The following is a 23809-nucleotide window of genomic DNA, read 5'->3' as shown; positions in this document are numbered from 1 at the left end:
CAATATTCACTGTATAAACTTGATCGTTGGTCGACTGTACTTCATTAACAAAATGAGTACAGTTCTTACCTTGATGGTGTAAAGAGTGTAAGGGTGTGAGCCGGTGCCACGGTGTTCCTTAGCTGTGACGGTGCCAGCTATTCGAAGGTTTTGGATAATGATTGGTCCATCAGGGCTGATAAGGGGCTCAAAACTAAATGAAGGTAAGGGTGAAGAACCTGGTACTGGGCTCATGACAATACCTTCATTGGTGTTCCCAGGCGGTTCTACAACAAGAGGAAACTCCCTCGCTAGGGTTGTTGAAGAAAAGCTACCTTCACTCTCCAAGTTCTGAAGGCTGCCGATGGGAGTGCTCTCTGCACTCTTTTCCATTGGGTCATTTAAATACTCTAATGTCTCTGAATGTGCCCCTCTAAGACAAGAGCCACCTTCCTGAATGAAGCAAACATCCTCCAAGTCATTGCTATTGTTGCTGTCAACAGATGTGCCACATTTTTTCTGTTGGTCATAAAAGCCCTCCTCTTGTCCGATCATGACCAGCGAGTCAATGGAACTCTGTTTATAGTCACCTAACGGAGACTCCAAATCAGAATCATGTTCTTGGTAAAAGGGATTTGATTTGCTTCTTCTCACCAAATTTCTTGAGAACAAATGAATTGTCTCATCTTCAGTATTGGTCTTTTGACAGTCCACAATCTCTGACTCATCCCTATCAAATACCGCTAGTTCATGCATGGCCATATCTGCATGGGTTCCTGTTTCAGTTTGAGCTTTTGGCAGAGAGACATCAGTATTATTCTGAAGTGCCAATGTGAACTCTTGAGATAGAGTGAGTTCTAATTCTGTAGGTGTTGGGGGTAATGATGAATTTAGGCGCTCTTCTCCATTCATCGCCTTTGCTTTAGTAGATCTGCCAAATATTTCTATCATGAAAAGATTTAGCCAGTCAGGGTCAGACAATTTATCAAAAAGGGGGAGCAAGACATTGCAAGTGATGAGCTCTCCAACAACAAATTGTCCAGTGCGTGTTTCCAAGTAAGGCTGGGGCACTAAAACATGCAGCAGTAAGTCCACCATTGCTCGTGTGTAATTGACTTCTGCTGCCTCACTGGTCATGACAAAATGAGTTGTGGTAATCCCAGAATACGCCAGCCACAATTTCTTGCTGTCATTGCTCCCTCTTGAAGACACCTGCTGCTGGATAACCAGATCCTTGGCTCTAAGGTAGTCCTGTAGATGGCAACCAAACAACTCCAAGATCCTTTGGGTCAGTCTCTGCAGCAATACAAAATGCCAAAAATGGTATTGCTAAATTCATCATTCTACATTAAGATTTATTACAGTGTCTGGAGCCCAGCTGGCTTCAAAAGCAAATTGTTCCCAGGACTGAGCAGTTGATCACACATGCAGTTTTAAACAGCACATTGTTTGTTCTCCTTCACCAGCGTCCCTTTTTTTTTTTAATTAATCCTGATTTAAAAGACTCCACCCGCTTAACTTGGAGATCAAGTTTGTTTTTTATTGTATTGTGTTTGTCTACAGAACAGGAATGTATTCCAGGTAGGAGGTTCAACAATCTCTGAGTCTAAACCTGAAGTTTGACTTGACTTATCCTAAAATAGGAAACTCTGGAATTGTATGGTTTATGGGGAGTAAATTAGTTTTTTGTTTGTTTTTTAGAAAGATAGAAACAGTAATACATCCATCCATCCATCCATTTTCTACCGCTTATTCCTTTCGGGGTCGCGGGGGGCGCTGGAGCCTATCTCAGTTACAATCGGGTGAAAGGCGGGGTACACCCTGGACAAGTCGCCACCTCATCGCAGGGCCATCACAGATAGACAGACAACATTCACACTCACATTCACACACTAGGGCCAATTTAGTGTTGCCAATCAACTTATCCCTAGGTGCATGTCTTTGGAGGTGGGAGGAAGCCGGAGTACCCGGAGGGAACCCACGCAGTCCTCGGGAGAACATGCAAACTCCACATAGAAAGATCCCGAGCCCGGGATTGAACTCAGGACTACTCAGGACCTTCGTATTGTGAGGCAGACGCACTAACCCCTCTTCCACTGTGCTGTAATACAGTAAAATAATACAGTATTTTTTGACAGTATTACAGTAAAATAATATTGGAATTAATTGAGAGACAATTACTGCCATGTCAATGCATACGTTTGAATGCAGTAATTTATGTTCTTATTATCCCACAGGTCAAAAAAAGGTGTAGGATTGATATGGAATAAATTCTCATTTGAATTAAGGTGCAATCCGGTCAGTGAAAAATGCACAAGAAGGCATCTGATAATAATATATCTTATTTGTTTTATATTTGACATCTCAAGTCAATACAAATGCAAACTAAATATTGTTTATGGCTATATTTTAATTCTAACCAGACCAATTTGCTTTACATAATTATTATGTACTAAAATCTCTGATTTACTTCTTGAACTAAGAAAAATAATCTGCCATTTCAGTTCGTTAGCACTAACTTTCATTGTTCTGGTGGTGGGAGAGCAGGATTGTGTCGATCTCTGGCTCTGGGCAGTGCACAATTACTACTTCAACCAGTGGTGAAAATGCTCGTAACAGCAAACTACTATACCATACTAACTTTATTCATAAAGCACTTAAAGCATAACAAAAAAGCAGAGAAAAGGCTCGCATTTTAAAATACTCGTACGTTGAGGTACCACTGTAATATTACATTTATGCCCCTGGTAGGATCTCCCAGGGCAAAAGGGTCTTTGGTACTATTTTTTTTTTTTGTATTATTTAAAAATGATATTATGACTAAGATATAATAAATATTTGAAAACAAGGTTCAAGATTTGTTCTTCTTTTTTGCAAACAATATACTTTTTTCTTACCAGTTCAATTTATGTTACACAAACGTGTTTAATTCAAGTAATATCTTCCTGAAAACCAGCTATAGAGCGCTGCGGTTCCTAGCAAGTATAGCATAAATTTCAGAATTTTACAATAATTAAAAAAAAACTAAGTTTTTCTTTAATTGGTTAAATGATTTTTTTTAATCCATACAAATTTAATACTATTTTTTGTATTATTTACAAGATATTTCTTATTCTGAACAGTCATATTTAATGATAGTATATTAAACTAACCCGGTCTTCAAAATCCTCTACCGACATAAGGTTTTGAGAATTAATTATGTTTGGACATCTATCCGGCAACGAAGGAACACACACCCGAAGTCTGACAGCTTAATTCCACAAATGTTTTCTTATTTTTTTGTTTTTAAAACATTTGAAAAAAAACATATTTGACACGTTCAAAATAATCGCTACCTTTCTGTCCAGTTGCTTTGCACGCATTTTCAGCTCAATGCCCATGGATATCATGGCCTCTTCAACCTCCTTTTCAAAGCCACTCTCAGAGGACACAGTAGAGTACCAGGAGGAAACAAAGTCCCTGATGATTTTCCCCACAGTATTATAAATCTCCTGATCCAAGTCATGCTCATCCTCCTCAGTGGAAGGAATCTAAAATAGAGAAAACAGCAATGAGGAGAATGATATTGGAGGTGACTATATACAGTAAAAACAATGATATCAGGCATAATCAGTAAACACTGTGTGTAGTCTTGTTTATAGAAAGAACAGAAAATGGTGAATGGGTCATTTAAAACTAATATGTTGTACTTATTTTGTACAGGCATTATTGTTTTGTACACTTTTCATTAGATTGGTTGAAATGTATTTCAAACATGTATACAGTATCAATATGATGTATCACATATTTTCTTTACATGTCCAAAAAGGAGTAGGAAGAAGCAAAGTTGATATAATCCTGCCCCTTTTTCACTTCATAGCAATTACTAACATATATTTCCTGTTCTCAATTTGTACTCAATTTACATCAATGTGTTCTAAATACATCAGTTCTTCTCAGAAGTAGGTAAACCAGTTATGATTCGCTTAATGATATGGATAATATTTCATTTTCAATACATTCATGACATTTATCATGATTCTTCTTCTTTGTACTTTTTAAACACTATTAGTTTGAACATCCTCTTAAATTGGATCATATTAGTACGTTGTTTGATTTCTTTACTTAATCCATTCCATAATTTAATTCCACATACTAGTATGCTAAAGGTCTTTGTTGTATGTGCATACATATGTTTTAAGTTTGGCTTTTCTCTAAGGTTATATATATATATATATATATATATATATATATATATATATATATATATATATATATATATATATATATATATATATATATATATATATATATATATATATATAAAATAATTGTTGTACATTTTTGGCGAGCAGGTTATAGTTTGCTTTGTACAGAAACTTTAGCTGTTTGCAAATGCACCAAATCATTGAATTTCAATATTCTTGATTTAATAAATAAAGTGTTTGTATTTTCTCTATATCCAACATTGTGTATTATTCTAACTGATCATTTTAGTAACACATTTTAACTCATTTTAGTGAATGAGGTGTACTTTTGTAGTTATTTCCCCATATTTCTGCACAATAACTAAGTTATGGTACCACTAGCAAGCAGTAGAGAATATGAAGTGATTTTTGGTCGAGAACATATTTTGTTTTATTCATAATTGAAATATTTCGTGCCACCTTATGTTGTATATTTTTTATATGAGATTTCCAGTTCATTTTATCATATATTATTATGCCCAAAACGTTGATTTCATTTACTCTTTCAATATCTACTGCGTCTATTTGTACTTGTGTTTGACTTTCTCTTCTACTGTTACCAAATAACATTATTTTTGTTTTACTGAGATTTAAAGATCGATTTTTGTCTAACCACGTCTTTAATTTGTTAATTTCTTCTGGTTTTTTTGCATTAGCTCAGGGGTGCCCACACTTTTTCTGCAGGCGAGCTACTTTTCAATTGACCAAGTCGAGGGAATCTACCTCATTCATATATATCAACAAACAGTTCAAAAGAGCCACTGTCGAGGAAAAGGAAGGCATCAAGGATCTGACAAGGCAACTCTGGGAACGTCTTTGTAGACTCCGTAGAGCAGAAAGCATTCGGAAGAGGAGGAAGGAGAGGGAGACCAGAAAAGCACAGTTCACCAAAAACCCTTTCAGATTCACCAGGAAACTACTGGGTGAAGCAAAATTCGGAATCCTGACCAGCTCTAGGGAAGATGTGGAGGCGTTCTTAAGGGAAACCCACAATGACACCTGCAAAAACCAGGCCCTGGGTGCCAACCATAACATCGACAGCTTGGAAAAACCAAGAAAGGAGCTCAACATCAGTGAACCATTCTGGAAGGAAATCCAAGAGGTGGTGAAAAAGGCGAGAACAGGATCTGCCCCCCGGCCCCAGTGGTATACCCTATAAGGTGTATAAGAAATGCCCGATGCTCTTTCGGAGGCTGTGGATGCTGTTCCGGAGGATCTGGAAAAAGGGCACCATTCCATCATGCTGGAAGAAGGCAGAAAGCTGTTTTGTGCCAAAGGAAGAGAACTCCTCAAACATAAATCAATTCCGTACAATATCACTTCTAAACGTAGAAGGCAAAATCTTATTTTCTGTACTGGCAAAAAGGATGACCTTATACATGACGGAGAACGGATATGTTGACACCTTTATCCAGAAATAGAGAATTAACAGGCTTCTCTGGATGCCTGGAACACACCAGAGTTCTCAGTCAGATGATCCGGGAGGCCAAAGCAAGCAAAGGCAACCTGACTGTTGTCTGGCTCGATCTGGCTATCGCCTACGGAGCAATCCTTCACGCCCTCATTCACACTGCACTAGACCATTACCACATCCCTCTGCACATCAAGGGAATAATAACCAGCTACTTTGGAGGCATCCAGATACGCTTCAAAACAGCCAATTTCACAACTCAGTGGCAAAACCTGGAAAAGAGAATCATAACTGGATGCACAATCTCCCCCATCCTCTTCATCATGGGTATGAACCTCCTCATAACAGCTGCTGGGAAAGAAGCCAGAGGACCAGCAATGGAATCAGGCATTCGACAACCCCCAATAAGAGGTTACATTGACGATCTCACCGTGACGACCACAACCCATGTGGAGGCGAGATGGGTGCTAACAGTTCTGGACCACATGGCAACATGGTCCAGAATGAAGTTTAAGCCAAAAAAAACAAGGAGCATGGTGATTCGGAAAAGGTAAACTGACGAACGGGTTCAAGCTGCAAGTGCAAGGAGAAGTGATTCCATCGATTGAGGAGAACCCTATAAAGTGCCTTGGAAAGTGATTTGACTGCTCACTTACTGACAGGAACAACATCACTAGTACAGAGCAGCAGACAGAGGAGTGGCTGAGGAGGATTGAAAAATCAGGACTCCCTGGTAAATTGAAAATATGGCTCTACCAACATGGACTGATACCAAGACTCATGTGGCTGTTGACGGTGTATGACATCCCTATGACATGCGTAGAAGGAGTGGAGAGAAAGATCAATAAGTACCTCAGAAAATGGCTGGGAATCCCTCCAAGCTTCACATCAGTAGGCCTCTACATAATATCAGTACAGCTCCAGCTTCCCTTGTGATCCGTGGTGGAGGAATTCAAGGTAGCAAAGTGCAGAGTCTTAATGATATACAGACTCCCAGGACGAACAAGTCAGACACGCAGGCGTCACTACGAGATCAGGACGCAAGTGGGCAGCTGACACATCTGTTGCACAAGCTGAGAGCATGTTAAGGCTACGTGACATCATAGGAACACCACGCACAGGAAGACAAGGTCTTGGAACTTCCCGTGTCCAACAGTTGAGTAAGGCAGAACCCAGGGAAAGAAGAGCTATGATCCAGGAGGATGTACGAAACCTGGAAGAGGAAAGTCGGAAATCAAGAGCAGTGGAACTAGCGTCCCAGGGAGCCTGGACCAAATGGGACCTCCCTAAGAGAAAGATCACGTGGGCAGATCTATGGAAGCTGGAACCATTCCGCATCTCTTTCTTGTTGAGATCAGTGTATGACACACTCCCGACTCCAACAAACTTGCACAGATGGGGGATGAGAGAGGATCCACTATGCAAGCTTTGCGGGCAGAAGGGTACCATGGCGCACATCTTGTCAGGGTGTAAAACAGCACTCACCCAAGGGAGATACAGATGGCGTCATGACAAGGTGCTCATGACACTGGCTAACACCCTGGAGCAGCAGAGATGCAAGAAACGGCAACCACAAGGGAGAACAAGATCAATCCAGTTTGTGAGGGAGGGAGAAAAGCCACCAACCACAGCAACATCAAGGAAAAGCCTATTGCAAATGGCCCGTTCTTGGGACATGAAGGTAGACCTGGGAGGGAGGCTGCAGTTCCCCCAGGTTGTCCAGACAACCCTGAGACCGGATGTGGTGCTGTGGTCTGAAGAGGCAAAGAAGATAATTCTCATAGAACTTACAGTCCCATGGGAAGAAGGGTGCAACCAAGCCTTCGAAAGGAAAAGTGCCAAATACCAGGACCTTTTGAATGAGTGCAGGGGAAAAGGATGGCAGGCATGGCTGTTACCGGTCGAGGTCGGCTGCAGAGGATTCCCTGCCCAGTCGGTATGGAGAATGCTCACAGCCTTGGGAATAACAGGGAAGGAGAGAAAGACAGCAGCTCGCAGGATGGGGGAGGCAGCAGAGAGAGCCTCCTGCTGGTTATGGAGCAGGAGAGACGAGATGAGCTGGAAGCCAGGAGGAGGAGATAGGCGGTGACTTGGCCACAACTGCCGGCCCACCAGCGGTAGGGTGTTATGGTTCAGGATCGACACACCCAATGACTGCTGGATACCATCTGATGATATCAAGTCCTCCTGGCCAAGGCTCCATTCACCTAAGGTGAATAAAGAGGAAAGCATCTCCGGATGTTATATAATCTTATATTTATTTATTTATGAAAGAGACGTTTTTGTTAACAAGTTAAATGTGTTTAATGATAATACAAACATGTTTAACACATATAGATTCCTTTCTTTCATGAAGATAAGAATATAAGTTGGTGTATTACCTGATTCTGATGACTTGCATTGATTGGAATCAGACAGTAGTGATGATAACGTCCGCATTTTCAAATCGAGGAGAAAAAAAAGTCCTCCTTTCTGTCCATTAACACATGAAAGTGGTTGCTTTTTGGCATCTTATTTGTCCAGCTTCCATACTCCTTTTTACACACTTTACAATCAATATATTGACGGCAACTCCATGTCTTGCTAGCTTGTGCTCGCCAGCTGTCTGAGACTCTTATTTTGTTAGCGCAGGCAGGATGGAGCAGCGCTTTTATTGTGAAGACAGGAACTGTGCAGTCGGTCTTTAGAGTTTTGACAGCAGGTATGGCGCGAGTCTGTTCAAATAAAGTGTTTCTCGCCTTCCTCTCCGTCATTTTTTATTAATAATGATCTCGCAGCAGCCAGCGTCATCTCACAAGACCCTCGGTTGGCGTGAATGTCAATCAAGTGAAGAAAGTGACATATTGGTGAAGATTGATGAGTGCTCATTTTTAGGTCTATTTTTTTTTTTTTTATCCCTGGCTGGCGAGCGACTGACACACTTTCCGCGATCGACCGGTAGCTCACGATCGGCATAATGGGCACCCCTGCATTAGCTTCTGTGTGTTTTCTCCTGAACAAAACGCAGTTGTGTCGTCTGCAAATAATACTAACTTTAAGTCCTTTGTAACTTTACAAATGTCGTTTATAAAAAGATTGAACAATTTTGGTCCAAGCATTGATCCCTGGGGTACACCGCAAGTTATCTCTAGCTCTGTTGATATATTTTCACCTAGCTTCACATATTGCTTTCTGTTGGTTAAGTAGCTTCTTATCCAGTTTAAGACCAGGTCTCTGATGACATATCGTTCTGATTTTGTAATTAAGATATTATGATTGTGTCAAATAATTTTGTTAGATCCATAACTACGGACCGTAGTTTATTTTTTTTCAAATAAAGAAATACAATTATGTGTGCTTACGGACTGTATCCCTGCAGACTGTATTAATATACATTGATATATAGTGTATATATTGTGTTTTTATGTTGATTTAATAAAAAAAACATATATATATCTATATATATATTTTTTTTCCTTGTGCGGCCCGGTACCAATCGGTCCGCGGACCGGTGGTTGGGGACCACTGATCTATTGCATTGGTAATTTCCTGTGTTATGTCGATTAATGGCATCGATGTTGAAATGTTACCTCGTATCCATATTGGTTGTCTGTGAGTATTCCACCTTTATTTATGAATTTGTCCAATCTGTTGTTGAATATGTTTTCAATGATTTTAGAAAAATGTGGCAGTAAAGATAGAGGTCTATAGTTTGTGAATTGGTGTTTGTTTCCAGTCTTATAAATTGGTACTACTTTTTCTATTTTCCTTTTGTTTGGGAATTTTCCAGTTTGAAATGACAGATTGCTAATATACGTTAAAGGCTCTATAATTTCTTCAATAACTATCGCTTTCATATCAATTCCGAGACAATCAGTTAAAAACTTGGCCTGGCATGTCTTTACAATTTTGATTATTTCCTCTTTTGTCACATTAACGAGGAACATAGAGTTGGGATTCTATCTATAGAGTCATTCCAGTCTTTAATTGATCCGGTAACTGGAATCATTTGCTCTATGTTAGTACCAATATTTACAAAGTAATTGTTAAAGTGTTGCACTACTTCGTTTATATTGTCGTTTGTTACGTTTCCGTCTATAAAGTATCTAGTGTAATCATTCTTAGCGCTTTTTTTAATGATACTATTGAGTATGCCCCATGTAGCTCTCATGGTATTTTTGTTCTTGTCTATTAAATAACTAATATTTTTTTCTACATGTTCGGAAAATGTTGGTTGGCTTATTTTTATACTTTTTGTACCTATTTTCTGCCTCTATAGATGTTTGTGTTATGAATGTTCTACATAATTTTTTTTTCTTACAAACATATAAAGTGTCATGAAAGTACTGAAAAAATGACCATATACTTTGTTTACATCAGTTTCACTGTACACATTAGCCCATCGTTGTTCTTGTAGATCATTCTTTAAAGTGGTCATACTGTCCTCTGTACATAATCTTTTAAATGTCTGTTTGTCATCCATGTTCCTCTTCTTGTAGGTTCCATCATACAAACCCCGTTTCCATATGAGTTGGGAAATTGTGTTAGATGTAAATATAAACGGAATACAATTATTTGCAAATCATTTTCAACCCATATTCAGTTGAATATGCTACAAAGACAACATATTTGATGTTCAAACTGATAAACATTTTTTTTTTTTTTGCAAATAATCATTAACTTTAGAATTTGATGCCAGCAACACGTGACAAAGAAGTTGGGAAAGGCGGCAATAAATACTGATAAAGTTGAGGAATGCTCATCAAACACTTATTTGGAACATCCCACAGGTGAGCAGGCAAATTGGGAACAGGTGGGTGCCATGATTGGGTATAAAAGTAGATTCCATGAAATGCTCAGTCATTCACAAACAAGGATGGGGCGAGGGTCACCACTTTGTCAACAAATGCGTGAGCAAATTGTTGAACAGTTTAAGAAAAACCTTTCTCAACCAGCTATTGCGAGGAATTTAGGGATTTCACCATCTACGGTCCGTAATATCATCGAAGGGTTCAGAGAATCTGGAGAAACCACTGCACAAAGGCAGCTAAGCCCGTGACCTTCGATCCCTCAGGCTGTACTGCATCAACAAGCGACATTAGTGTGTAAAGGATATCACCACATGGGCTCAGGAACACTTCAGAAACCCACTGTCAGTAACTACAGTTGGTCGCTACATCTGTAAGTGCAAGTTAAAACTCTCCTATGCAAGGCAAAAACTGTTTATCAACAACACCCAGAAACGCCGTTGGCTTTGCTGGGCCTGAGCTCATCTAAGATGGACTGATACAAAGTGGAAAAGTGTTCTGTGGTCCGACGAGTCCACATTTCAAATTGTTTTTGGAAACTGTGGACGTCGTGTCCTCCGGACCAAAGAGGAAAAGAACCATCCGGATTGTTATAGAGGCAAAGTTGAAAAGCCAGCATCTGTGATGGTAAGGGGGTGTATTAGTGCCCAAGACATGGGTAACTTACACATCTGTGAAGGCGCCATTAATGCTGAAAGGTACATACAGGTTTTGGCGCAACATATGTTACCATGGACGCCCCTGCTTGTTTCAGCAAGACAATGCCAAGCCACGTGTTACATTAGTGTGGCTTCATAGTAAAAGAGTGCGGGTACTAGACAGGCCTGCCTGTAGTCCAGACCTGTCTCCCATTGAAAATGTGTGGCGCATTATGAAGCCTAAAATACCACAACGGAACTTAAGCTGTACATCAAGCAAGAATGGAAAAGAATTCCACCTGAGAAGCTTAAAAATGTGTCTCCTCAGTTCCCAAACGTTTACTGAGTGTTGTTAAAAGGAAAGGCCATGTAACACAGTGGTGAACATGCCCTTTCCCAACTACTTTGGCACGTGTTGCAGCCATGAAATTCTAAGTTAATTACTATTTGCAAAAAATAAATAAAGTTTATGAGTTTGAACATCAAATATCTTGTCTTTGTAGTGCATTCAATTGAATATGGGTTGAAAATGATTTGCAAATCATTGTATTCTGTTTATATTTACATCTAACACAATTTCTCAACTCATATGGAAACGGGGTTTGTAGATTGTTGAAACTGGTAAATGATCACTAATATCAGATATGAGCAGACCACATGTAGTATATAAATATATATATATATATATATATATATATATATATATATATATATATATATATATATATATATATATATATATATATATACATATATAAACATTATTAACCGTATCCACTCAGCATCCATTGTACCGGTCGCCCGGGGGGGGGGGGTCCCAAATCTGTAGTCCCCTCCAAGGAGGTTTCTCGTTGTTTCCATTGGGTTGAGTTGTTTCGTGCCCTGGTGTGAGATCTGAGCCGAGGATGTCGCTTGTGCAGTCCTTTGAGACACTTGTGATTAAGGGCTATAAAAATAAACTTTGATTGATTGATTGATATACAGCTGATTAGTACGTTTTTTGCTCTTTCCATTACATATTTCAATGGTTATTCATTCCAAAATATTATCAATTGTAAATGACATGTTTTTTACTACATGGTAGTGCAAGTCCTTCATCACATATACAGCTACTCTTCCTTCGTCTTGTTGGTTCAGTTGATGAAGTTGAGTTAATATCCTTGTAGATCAAAGTCTATTACTTTCTTATCTTCAATCCAAGTCTCTGAGATAGCGATCACTCTGAATAGGTTGTCGAATTGATCAAAAAATGTTTGATGTTGGTGTAATTTGCGTAAAAACTTTTGCTGTTTAAATTAATGATTTACAGTTTGTTGTCGGATTCAATGCTGTTACTGTATTGTTCGTATTTGTAATAAAAACAATTCATCTTGATGTGGGAGAGAAACATTTATTTTCGGATCTATATTATTCTCCACTTACAGATTTTTATATTCCATATTGCTAAATAAAATTGCAATAAATTTGGACAACCTGTTTGTCCTCGCTTATAAACACAATATATTGGGTCTGTCAATGGCTGTAGGTTGTCGCAACAACTCTGTAGATGTAATGATGTGAAAAATATCACATCACAGCTTTTGTGACCAAAATTATCACAGTTGTCAATATTGTCGTAGTAATGTTGAATGTGCTCAAAAAGTACCTATTCACACACTGAAATCTTTCAACCAAGTTTTTTTTAGAATTAATAAAAAGACACACACTATACTTTCCTTGGAAGAATAAACATATGCATACTATTGTTGCTTCTTAAGAACCACATTATTGTTATTTGAGTGTTTAAATATGCATATCAAGGTTTACACATCCGATTTATGTGAAGTCAGGCGTGTCTTATGAGAACACAGCCTGTAGGTTTAATGTGCAAAATTGAATAGCTTAGTTGCTCAGATAGTAATTTGTTTAAACACGTTTAGATTGGGGTGTGATGCCTATACTAAGAAAATTCATTAATGTCTCTTGTATTCATGTTAGCGTTGAAACTAGCTTGCGATTAGGGCGATAGCTTGCTTCTCTAGTAAATGAACAGTTTCACTGGTTCCTGAGTTTATGTAGGTGTGGTTATCAATCACGGTTTTAGTTCATTTTGATTTAAAACAGTAAGACTAACCGTCGGCAGTTTTACCGCAGTTTAATATTAATACCGGTTATCATTACAGTCGTACTCTGTACAGTAGATGGCAGTATGTATCTTAACTTGTCAACACACGCACCTAAAGCCTTCTCTATAAAGCTTGCGTACACCCAGAACAGGACCGAAAAGTTGCAAACAGCGTTTTTCAATTAAAGTATGTGTTCTATAAAAACACAACCTGATGTGAGAATTTGTGCAGCAGTCTGCAAGCTTTATACCTCCCATACACACTTTTTGGGGACATGGCAACAAAGTGTTAAGTGGTGATCAAAGTAAATTAGTATGTTAGAAACAGATTTTGATGGAAGTAGATAAAGGTTTATCAATAAAGAAAAACACTGATGTCTTAGATTGAATTACTTATTATTTGTTTTGTTTACAAAAATTGAATCAATCATTGCATTAACTGCCACGTCATTATTGACTGACTAAACATTTGTGGAAAGCAATGCTAAATTACATTATACTGACGGATATAATTTGTCAATCAAATGTACTTACCTACTGAATATATATTTAAATACTGTACGTATACTTTAAAAATATATTGCAGCATATCCCAAGGATCAACACTGGGACCAAAAATGTTCAATCCCCATACAAACAACATTTGTAAAGTTACAAAGCACTTAAGTTAGTACTATTTGCAGACAATATGCATTTTGCTCAGGAGAGAACACACAAAAGCCAACACAAATAATAACAGAAGAAATCAATCAATTAAAGAGAAGGTTTGACAAAAACATTATCAATCAATCAATCAAAGTTTATGTATATAGCCCTTAATCACAAATGCCTCAAAGGGCTTCCACAAACCACAACGACATCCTCAGATCCGATCCCAAATCTGGGCAAGAAAAAATCAACCCAATGGGAAAAATGAGAAACCGTGGGAGAGACCGCCAAGATCGGAACCCCACCCCTGGGTTACCGGTGAAATGGATGATGAGTGGGTACGGTTAATAATGTGAGAGTGCAATCCATAGGGAGGTCGGTTATGTTGAATCTAATTACAACTAAAACAATGCTATTTGGTAACAGTAAGAAACACAGTCAAACACTAGTACAGATAAACAGCATAGCCATTAAAAGGGTTATATAAATCAAATGTGTAGGTATAATAACAAACGGTAGGAAAAATTCAAACCCTTTATTTTCAAATCAAAAATATTGAAATTCAATAATTAGGTACTTTTGCAAACAGCTAAAATTATGTACCAAGCTAACAATAACCTACTACCCAATAACTTACAACAACTTATTCTCAACAAAAGTGGAGATATATACACCTTAGGGAAACATTTTACTTACAACATGTGTATGTGCATACAACACTTCAAACCTTTAGCATACCAGTATCTAGAGGTAAATTATGGAACGGATTAGGAAAATACCTCAAACAATGTACAAATATAATTCAAGAAGTTGTTCAAACTCAAAGTTTTACCAAAGTACAAGAAAAAGAATATTCCTAATAAAAATCTTGACCCTAGTAGACATAATCTATCATTTATAACATATTCAGCAAATTATGTTAATCACAATTTATTAAGAACTACATACTCATATGTGAACTAGATTCCTTATTTATTTATTTATTTATTTCATTAGTTTTTTGTGTATGTTACAGATTGGTTGAACAAATGTGTGAAAAATTGTTATGAACTCAAAAAGGGGTAGGATTAAATAAACTCTACTTCTTCCTACTCCTTTTTGAACAAGATGTGAATTTGTAAATACCGTATTTTTCGGATTATAAATCGCAGTTTTTTTCATAGTTTGGCCGAGGGTGCGACATATATTTCGGAGCGACTTATGTGTGAAATTATTAACACATTACCGTAAAATATCAAATAATATTATTTATCTAATTCACGGAAGATACGAAGCAAATGTCCGCAATCGTCACACACACATCAGCAATCGTCATACATACGTCAACCAATAAGAATTCGGGGGTGGAGGGTCATGGCAGAAGTGCAATGTGGGTCATGGGATACTAACTGCTATATGCTATATGCTACTGCCGTAGCTATTAATATGGCTACGGCATAAGTTACCGCCAACATTGGCGGTAACTTATAAAAACTGAGAAGGGCTGAACAAAAATGGCACCGAAAAGGAAATCATATACTGCAGATTACAAGCTGGACGTAGTGAAATATGCAGCAGAAAACGGCGATCGAGCAGCAGAAAGAAAGGACGCGAGCGGCGCATACCAGGAGCGACAACGAGGAAGAAGATTTCATCGGATTTAGCGATCAGGAGTGACAGATTGTTTGGTAAACGTATATCATGTTCTTTATGTTATAATTATTTGAATGACTCTTTCCATAATATGTTACGTTAACATACCAGGCACATTCTCAGTTGGTTATTTATGCGTCATATAACGTACACTTATTCAGCCTGTTGTTCACTATTCTTTATTTATTTTAAATTGCCTTTCAAATGTCTATTCTTGGTGTTGGATTTTATCAAATAAATTTCCCTCAAAAATGCGACTTATATAGAGTGCGACGTATATACCGGTATGTTTTTTTCCTTCTTTATTATGCATTTTCGGCCGGTGCGACGTATACTCCGGAGCGACGTATAATCCGAAAAATACGGTACAGTATGTTATGTACCACATTGTAACTGTGTGCATTTCTATGGTCCTTAACTTTATAGTTTAGTATAAGTGCGGCCACTCACACCCTCACCTATTATAGCAATCTTAAATCCCGCTTGACACTAACTTAATAATAACAGCGGAAACAGAAAAATTACAGCACAATAAACACATGTTGGGCAACACAAACAGCAACTTCCTGTAAGCAAGCATTTTTGATAATCAATTAAAGCCATTTATGATTGTAGATGAAAGATGGTTGCGTAAAGTTATTTGAAGGTTTTCCCTTCCGAAAATACTTTTTTTCTTGTAATTTGTTCATTGTTTTCTATCCAGAATGGACCCAATCATTCATAATGGTATATTTCAATACATGTTCATGAGCAACATTTACTTGTAGCCAATTAAAAAAAACTTTGAAAATCACTGCTACAATATTTATTAAAGTGAAAGGTGCACAGTGATTTTACCTGTTGCAGTTTGATAAATCTCTCCAGGTGAATCACGCTGTTGGATTCCAAAATCACCTGTGAGCCAAGCCACCCACCAAGTACCACCAGCAGGCTTGTGAACATGCACAGCAGCCAGATATTAACAAGCAGATGAAAAAGCACCAGCCAAGACAGCAGTACACCCAAGACCACCAAACACTTCTGTCCCAGCACCTCCGCCATGCTTTGAGGGTTGGCTTGACGCTGTCGTGATGAAAGGTGCTGTTCACGCCATCTAGAAAAAATCAACAATATGCGTTACGTATATCACGGATGAAAGAGAGCATGGGCAATTGTAGGTGCATCTCAAATTAGATAAATTAAATGTATAACTACATGTAGTTCGTTACTTCATAGAGGTGGGAATCTTTTGACACCTCATAGTTTGATTTGGTTCAGGGGCTAGGATTTAATTATAAATTGATTATCTATACATCTTTACTTATTATATTGTATATCATTATTATATTGTTAACATATTGTATATTAGTATTATATTTTCTAAATGTATTACATTTAAATATTATTCATATTAATAAAATGTCTAAAAGGCCCCTCTTTTGGCTACTGATTTATGCAGTACTGCGTAATTTTTGTTTTTTGGATTTAGTGTGCACAGCATTGATACAGTATGCATATGGAAGACAAGATGTGTCTGTTTGCTAAATGAAAAAATCAAAAAAAGTCCCTACTTGGCGAGCAGGCATCCTTTATTTAATTTTTGTGCCTTCTAAAACCACAAATGTTCAGATTTGGCCAGAAGAGCCATAAACTTGCAGCTCCAAGATGTGTGTCGTCTATCTCAGTGGATCTCAAACTTGTTTTACCAAGTACCACCTCAGAAAAAAACTTGGCTCTCCAAGTACCACTACAATGACCAACATTAACATACAGTAGAGTAGTTGGCCTAACTATTAATTAAAAACAAGGCAAATATTTTATTTAATAATTTTTAGCCAATCTTTCACGCCGAGTGTTGTGCCATTGTCTGGGTGCGGACTTGTCGGGGGTTGTCCCTAGAGTGTGTGTGTGTGTGTGTGTGTGTGTGTGTGTGTGTGTGTCTGTGTGTGTGTGTGTGTGTGTGATTATTACACTTGGGACGGCGTGGCGCAGTGGCAGAATGGCCGTGTGCGACCCGAGGGTCCCTGGTTCAATCCCCACCTAGTACCAACCTCGTCATGTCCGTTGTGTCCTGAGCAAGACACTTCACCCTTGCTCCTGATGGGTGCTGGTTAGCGCCTTGCATGGCAGCTCCCTCCATCAGTGTGTGAATGTGTGTGTGAATGGGTAAATGTGGAAGTAGTGTCAAAGCGCTTTGAGTGCCTTGAAGGTAGAAAAGCGCTATACAAGTACAACCCATATTATTGTTATACATATGTGTGTGTGACTGTGTATGTATGGATGTTAGACAGTATGTGATTTGCAAATCCTTTTCAACTTATATTCAATTGAATGGACTGCAAAGACAAGATACTTAACATGCGAACTAGGAAACGTTTGCAAATATTAGCTCATTTGGAATTTGATGCCTGCAACATGTTTCAAAAAAGCTGGCACATGTGGCAAAAAAGAATGGGAAAGTTGAGGAATGTTCATCAAACACTTATTTGGAACATCCCACAGGTGAACAGGCTAATTGGGAACAGGTGGGTGCCATGATTGGGTATAACTTATAAAAGCATGCTAAGTCATTCACAAACAAGGATAGGGTGAGGGTCACCACTTTGTGAACAAATGCATAAGCACATTGTTTAAGAACAACATTTCTCAACCAGCTATTGCAAGGAATTTAGGGATTTCACCATCTACGGTCCGTAATATCATCCATCCATCCATCCATTTTCTACCGCTTATTCCCTTTGGGGTCGCGGGGGGCGCTGGAGCCTATCTCAGCTACAATCGGGCGGAAGGCGGGGTACACCCTGGACAAGTCGCCACCTCATCGCAGTAATATCATCAAACGTTTCAGAGAATCTGGAGGAATCACTCATGTAAGCAGCAGGGCTTTAAACCAACATTGAATGCCCGTGACCTTTGATCCCTCAGGCAGTGCTGCATCAAAAACCAAGATCAATGTGCAAAGGATATCACCACATGGGCTTAGGAACACTTCAGAAAACCACTGTCAGTAACTACAGTTTGTCGCTACATCTGTAAGTGCTAGTTAAAACTTTACTATGCAAAGCAAAAGCCATTTATCAACAACATCCAGGGGCCGAGCTCATCTAAGATGGACTGATGCAAAGTGTAAAAGTGTTCTGTGGTCTTACGAGTCCACACTTCATATTGTTTTTGGAAACTGTGGATGTCGTGTCCTCCGGACCAAAGAGGAAAAGAGCCATCCGGATCGCTCTAGGTGCAAAGTTCAAAAGCCAGCATCTGTGATTAGTGCCCAAGGCATGGGTAACTTACACATCTGTGAAGGAACCATTATTACTGAAAAGGTACATACAGATTTTGGAGCAACATATGTTGCCATCCAAGCAACGTTATCATGGACGCCCCTGCTTATTTCAGTAGGACAATGCCAAGTCACATTCTACACGTGTTACAACAGTGTGGCTTTGTAGTAAAAGAGTGCAGGTACTAGACTGGCCTGCCTGTAGTCCAGACCTGTCTCCCATTGAAAATGTGTCGCGCATTATGAAGCATTTACCCATTTAACAACTTAAGGTGTACATCAAGAAAGAATGGGAAATAATTCCACCTGAAAAGTTACAAAAATTGGTTTCCTCAGTTCCCAAACGTTTACTGAGTGTTGTTAAAAGGAAAAGCCATGTAACAGTGGTAAAAAATCCCCTGTGCCAACTTTTTTGCAATGTGTTGCTGCCATTAAATTCTAAGTTAATGATTATTTACCAAAAATAATGTAGTTTCTCAGTTCAAACATTAAATATCTTGTCTTTGCAGTGAATTCAATTGAATACTAGTTGAAAAGAATGTGCAAATCATCGTATTCTGTTTTTATTTACGATTTACACAACCTGCCAACTTCACTGGTTTCGGGTTTTGTACATATCCGTCAAAAGACTATGACTAAAACTAAAATAAAAACTGCTGAGATTTAACACTGCTGCGCTCTCTCGTAGTTGTGTGTTTCTTTATTTCTTGCATGAACAGGGAGACCACAGTCTACCAAGTCAAATTCCTTGTGTGTCAGCATGAAATTGATTGTGATTCTGATAAGCCAACCTGTATGAACAAAACATCAGCATGCTAGCTTTGTGTTACAGGTGATTATATACAGTGTGTGTGTATAATTAATCCTGAATGTATCGCGTTTATATGCCGAGAGCCAACAAAAACAAGCTGCGGGCCGAAGTTAGCCTGCGTGCTGCACTTTGAAAATTATTGCTGTAATGAACAGCATGATTTCAATTTGTCCAACACTGTCGCTATGTTTTATTTGACTCCAAATGCCTCTCAAAGCAAAAATATAGCATGGATGAGCTAACTGATACATTGCTTATATGGGCGTACCGAACCAATATGACCCAAACTCCCTTTTTTATATCTGTTTCAATGTTGATGTCGTTTTAACAGCTAGCAGTGATACTATACTAAATAACTGCCAAACAGCAATTACATGTTTGCACATTACAATTGTTTAAAATAGACACTATTTAGATACACGTCTTAATATACGGTAAACATGTTTTAATAAGCGGTAGAAATGGATGGATTCATAAATGTTGGGTTTATACACCAATCGCCTCTCTCTGCAACGAGGCAAACTACGACACTGGTTGGTATAAACAGATAGATAAATTATAATAATGTGGTTTCTACGTTAAATAGCGTCAAAATATGACGGACAATTGGGTCTTACCTTCGTAAAATAGAATGATATGCGCGCTATTTCGATCACCAAGATAACTATGAGCTAATGTTTACTTCCTGTAGTGTGACGTCAATCCCAAGGCGACACGCCCATCGCGAAATGTGGAGGAAAAAAAACGGACATATGTAAAAAAAAATTAAAAAAAACATCGTTATAAACGGTGTTTGTAAATGTACTCTTCATTACTTATTCCATTGTTATTGTGTGGATGCTGACGTGTAATATTGTTCAATTTATTATTCGTATTCCGCCTTTTTTGGACAAATTAGTTCCCCTACGTCAGCATTTCTCAAAGTGTGGGGCGCGCCCCACTGGTGGGGAATAGAGACATGACATGTGGGGCGCGAGGAACGGGAGGACATTTCACTTTAAAAAAAAATGTTTTTTTATTATATTCTTAGATTTTATTTTTAATATGCTTTCATTTTCTATACACACTGTAAATCACTTTGTGATTCTGTCTGTGAAATCCGCTACATAAATAAATGTAAATTACTTGTTTTTCCTGTAGGCTTTAAATTTTTAGGTAAGAGCAAACGTTTGACAGACATAGCAACAGTAACTAATGGCGGCGGGGCTAAGCGGAACAAATTTGATGAGACAAGCGCAGCAAAATGACAAGCTGTCCCACTGTCAAACGACACAGTTGCGAGACGTATATGCGACATTGCAAGTGATCTTGAGGAAGAACTCGTAGACAAATGAAAAGAAAGTGGTTTTGCTTTACAAGTGGACAAAGCTACTGACAGCAATAAAGCATACTTGCCAACCCTCCTGGATTTTCCGGGAGACTCCCGAAATTCAGCGCCTCTCCCGAAAACCTCCCGGGACAAATTTTCTCCCGAAAATCTCCTGAAATTCAGGCGGAGCTGGAGGCCACGGCACCTCCAGCTCCATGCGGACCTGAGTGACGTGTCGACAGCCTGTTTTCACGTCCGCTTTCCCACAATATAAACAGCGTGCCTGCCCAATCACGTTATAACTGTAGAAGGATCGAGGGCGAGTTCTTGGTTTCTTATGTGGGTTTATTGTTAGGCAGTTTCATTAACGTCCTCCCAGCGCGGTAACAACACACAACAACAGCAGTCACGTTTTCGTCTACCGTAAAACAGTTTGTCTGTCGTAAACAGCAATGTTGTGACACTCTTAAACAGGACAATACTGCCATCTACTGTACATGCAAATGTGACAATAACATCTAGGGCTTTTAGAGAGTGCAGTGCACAACTGCTATACTATATATATATATATATATATATATATATATATATATATATATATATATATATATATATATATATATATATATATATATATATATATAATACAATAAATATATATATATAGCTAGAATTCACTGAAAGTCAAGTATTTCATATATATATATATATATATATATATATATGAAATACTTGAGTATATATATATATATATATACTGTATATATATATATATATGAAATATTATAGTATTTCGTGTATATATATATATACAAATATATATATATATATATATATATATGAAATACTTGACTTGGTGAATTCTCGCTGTAAATGTGCTCCTCCCCTCTTAACCACGCCCCCAACCACGCCCCCGCCCCGACCACGCCCTCCTCCGCACCCCCCACCTCCCGAAATCGGAGGTCTCAAGGTTGGCAAGTATGGCAATAAAGACTGCCTGTTCATCGCATACGTCCGCTTTGTGAATGTGCGAGAATTTGCTGTTTTGCAAATACATCAAAAATAGAGCCACTGCTGTTCAAGATAATGAACAGCTTCCTCAAAGAACACGACCTTAAATGGGAAAACTGTGTGAGCTTTTGCTGTGATGGCGCACAGACCATGGCAGGGTCAAGAAACGGGCTGCATGCTCTAATAAAGAGGGTTGCGCCAAATGCGCATTGGACACACTGTGTCATTCACCGGGAAGCACTCGCGTCAAGGCAGCTCAGCCCCGAACTCAATGAGGTTTTAACAGATGTGAGCGCGGTAAATTTTATTTGATCAAAACACGACCAATGAGAGCGCGACTGTTCTCTGCACTGTGTGAGGAAATGGGAGCTGATCATACAGCCGTGCTGTTTCACAGTGAAGCAAGGTGGCTCTCCCGGGGCAAAGTGCTGTCGCGCGTCTTTGAGCTCAGGGCAGAGGTTCGGATCTTTTTGGAGGAGGAGCGCATGCATGAGGCTGCAAGCAAGTTCAGTGATGAACAATTTCTGTTGAAGCTGGCCTACCTCAGCGATATGTTTGGTAAGCTGAATGAGTTAAATCTTCAGCTCCAAGGCAAGGATTAGCACATACCCCAACTGGCAGACAAAATCACTGCGTTCTCCCGAAAGCTCGAGGGATGGGGCAAGCGCCTCGACCAACAAAATATTGATGACATTTGAGAACCTGGTGAGGTTGCTGAAACCAGCGAATCTGGTGCCACCACAGTGATCCCCTGCATCAAGCAACACATCTCCTCCCTGAAAGAAATGTTTCACAAATACTTCCCCATCAACAGTGCTCAGTACAACTGGGTTATGGATCCATTCAATGCAGCAGGTTGGTATTTTGACATTTTTATTAAATATTATACTCATATATTATACATGCATTTTATCTGTGTTGTATGCTACTTTCTAATTGGAATGTTAGTCCAGAATGTTGTGTCCAGATGATTGTTGTCAAACAGATTTATTTGCATTTATTATGTAATGAAAAATAAAGTAAGCCTATTAATTTATAATCTATCTGCAGCACCTGCTGATTTCATGTCTGCTGAGGAGGACCAGTTTATTGAACTGACATCTGACTCCACCCTGAGGCTGAGGTTCACCACTCAGACTCTTTCTCAATTCTGCTTAGGAGTGGAGAGAGAGTATCCCTCATCAGGCAGATAGCTGTGTCCATTCTTCTCCCCTTTGCCACATCTTATCTGTGTGAGATAGGCTTTTCAGCTGTTGCTTCACTCAAAACGAAGTACAGGTCTCAGCTGAACATTGACCATGACTTAAGAGTGGCAGTGTCAAGCCTGCAACCCCCATTTGAAAAGCTGTGCAGTGCAAAACAGGCTCATTGCAGCCACTAATGCTGGAGTACTGTAAAACTCATGTTCACTTGCCCTGTCTTGCCAAATGCATAGCTCCTCCTTTTTTTTTTTTGCAAAGATTGCAAAGTGGCACTTTTATTTTATTTATTATTGAACTTGATGCAAGTTATTTGATTTATTATTGAACTTTATGCAAGTTATAACACTTTTATTTGATTTATTATTGAACTTGATGCACGTTATAACACTTTTTTTGATTTATTATTGAACTTGACGCAAGTTATAACACTTTTTTTGATTTATTATTGAACTTGACGCAAGTTATAACACTTTTTTTGATTTATTATTGAACTTGATGCAAGTTATAACCCTTTTTTTGATTTATTATTGAACTTGATGCAAGTTATAACACTTTTGTTTTATTTATTATTGAACTTGATGCAAGTTATTTTATTTATTATTGAACTTGATGCAAGTTATACCACAGCTGCACATTTATTTTATTTATTATTGAACTTGATGTTATTTTATGTTATTGAGTTTGAATGTATACAACTTGGCCCTGCGATGAGGTGGCGACTTGTCCAGGGTGTACCCCGCCTTCCGCCCGATTGTAGCCGAGATAGGCTCCAGCGCCCCCCGCGACCCCAAA

At 38.6% G+C, this 23809-nt stretch overlaps 1 protein-coding gene across 3 annotated transcripts in view; it reads right to left on the bottom strand.

Annotated features, from left to right (window-relative positions):
• LOC133572642 (sorting nexin-19-like) overlaps positions 1 to 20204 on the bottom strand; it is a 67226-nt gene extending 47022 nt beyond the window's left edge. For 2 of the 3 annotated variants that reach the window (XM_061925490.1, XM_061925489.1), the window contains exons 1-4: positions 20113 to 20204; positions 16263 to 16518; positions 3315 to 3509; positions 70 to 1275 (exon numbers count right to left, since the gene is read on the bottom strand). In XM_061925490.1, coding sequence (XP_061781474.1) covers positions 70 to 1275; positions 3315 to 3509; positions 16263 to 16466 — 1605 coding nt within the window. In that variant the 5' untranslated portion in view covers positions 16467 to 16518; positions 20113 to 20204. The remainder of the gene's footprint in view (positions 1 to 69; positions 1276 to 3314; positions 3510 to 16262; positions 16519 to 20112) is intronic. The other variant, XM_061925491.1, reaches the window with a different exon arrangement.
• Positions 20205 to 23809: the final 3605 nt, after the last annotated feature.

This window comes from Nerophis lumbriciformis, linkage group LG30, assembly GCF_033978685.3.
Source record: "Nerophis lumbriciformis linkage group LG30, RoL_Nlum_v2.1, whole genome shotgun sequence".
Classification (NCBI taxonomy): Eukaryota; Metazoa; Chordata; class Actinopteri; order Syngnathiformes; family Syngnathidae; genus Nerophis; species Nerophis lumbriciformis.
This window is presented reverse-complemented; position numbering and strand designations above follow the sequence as displayed.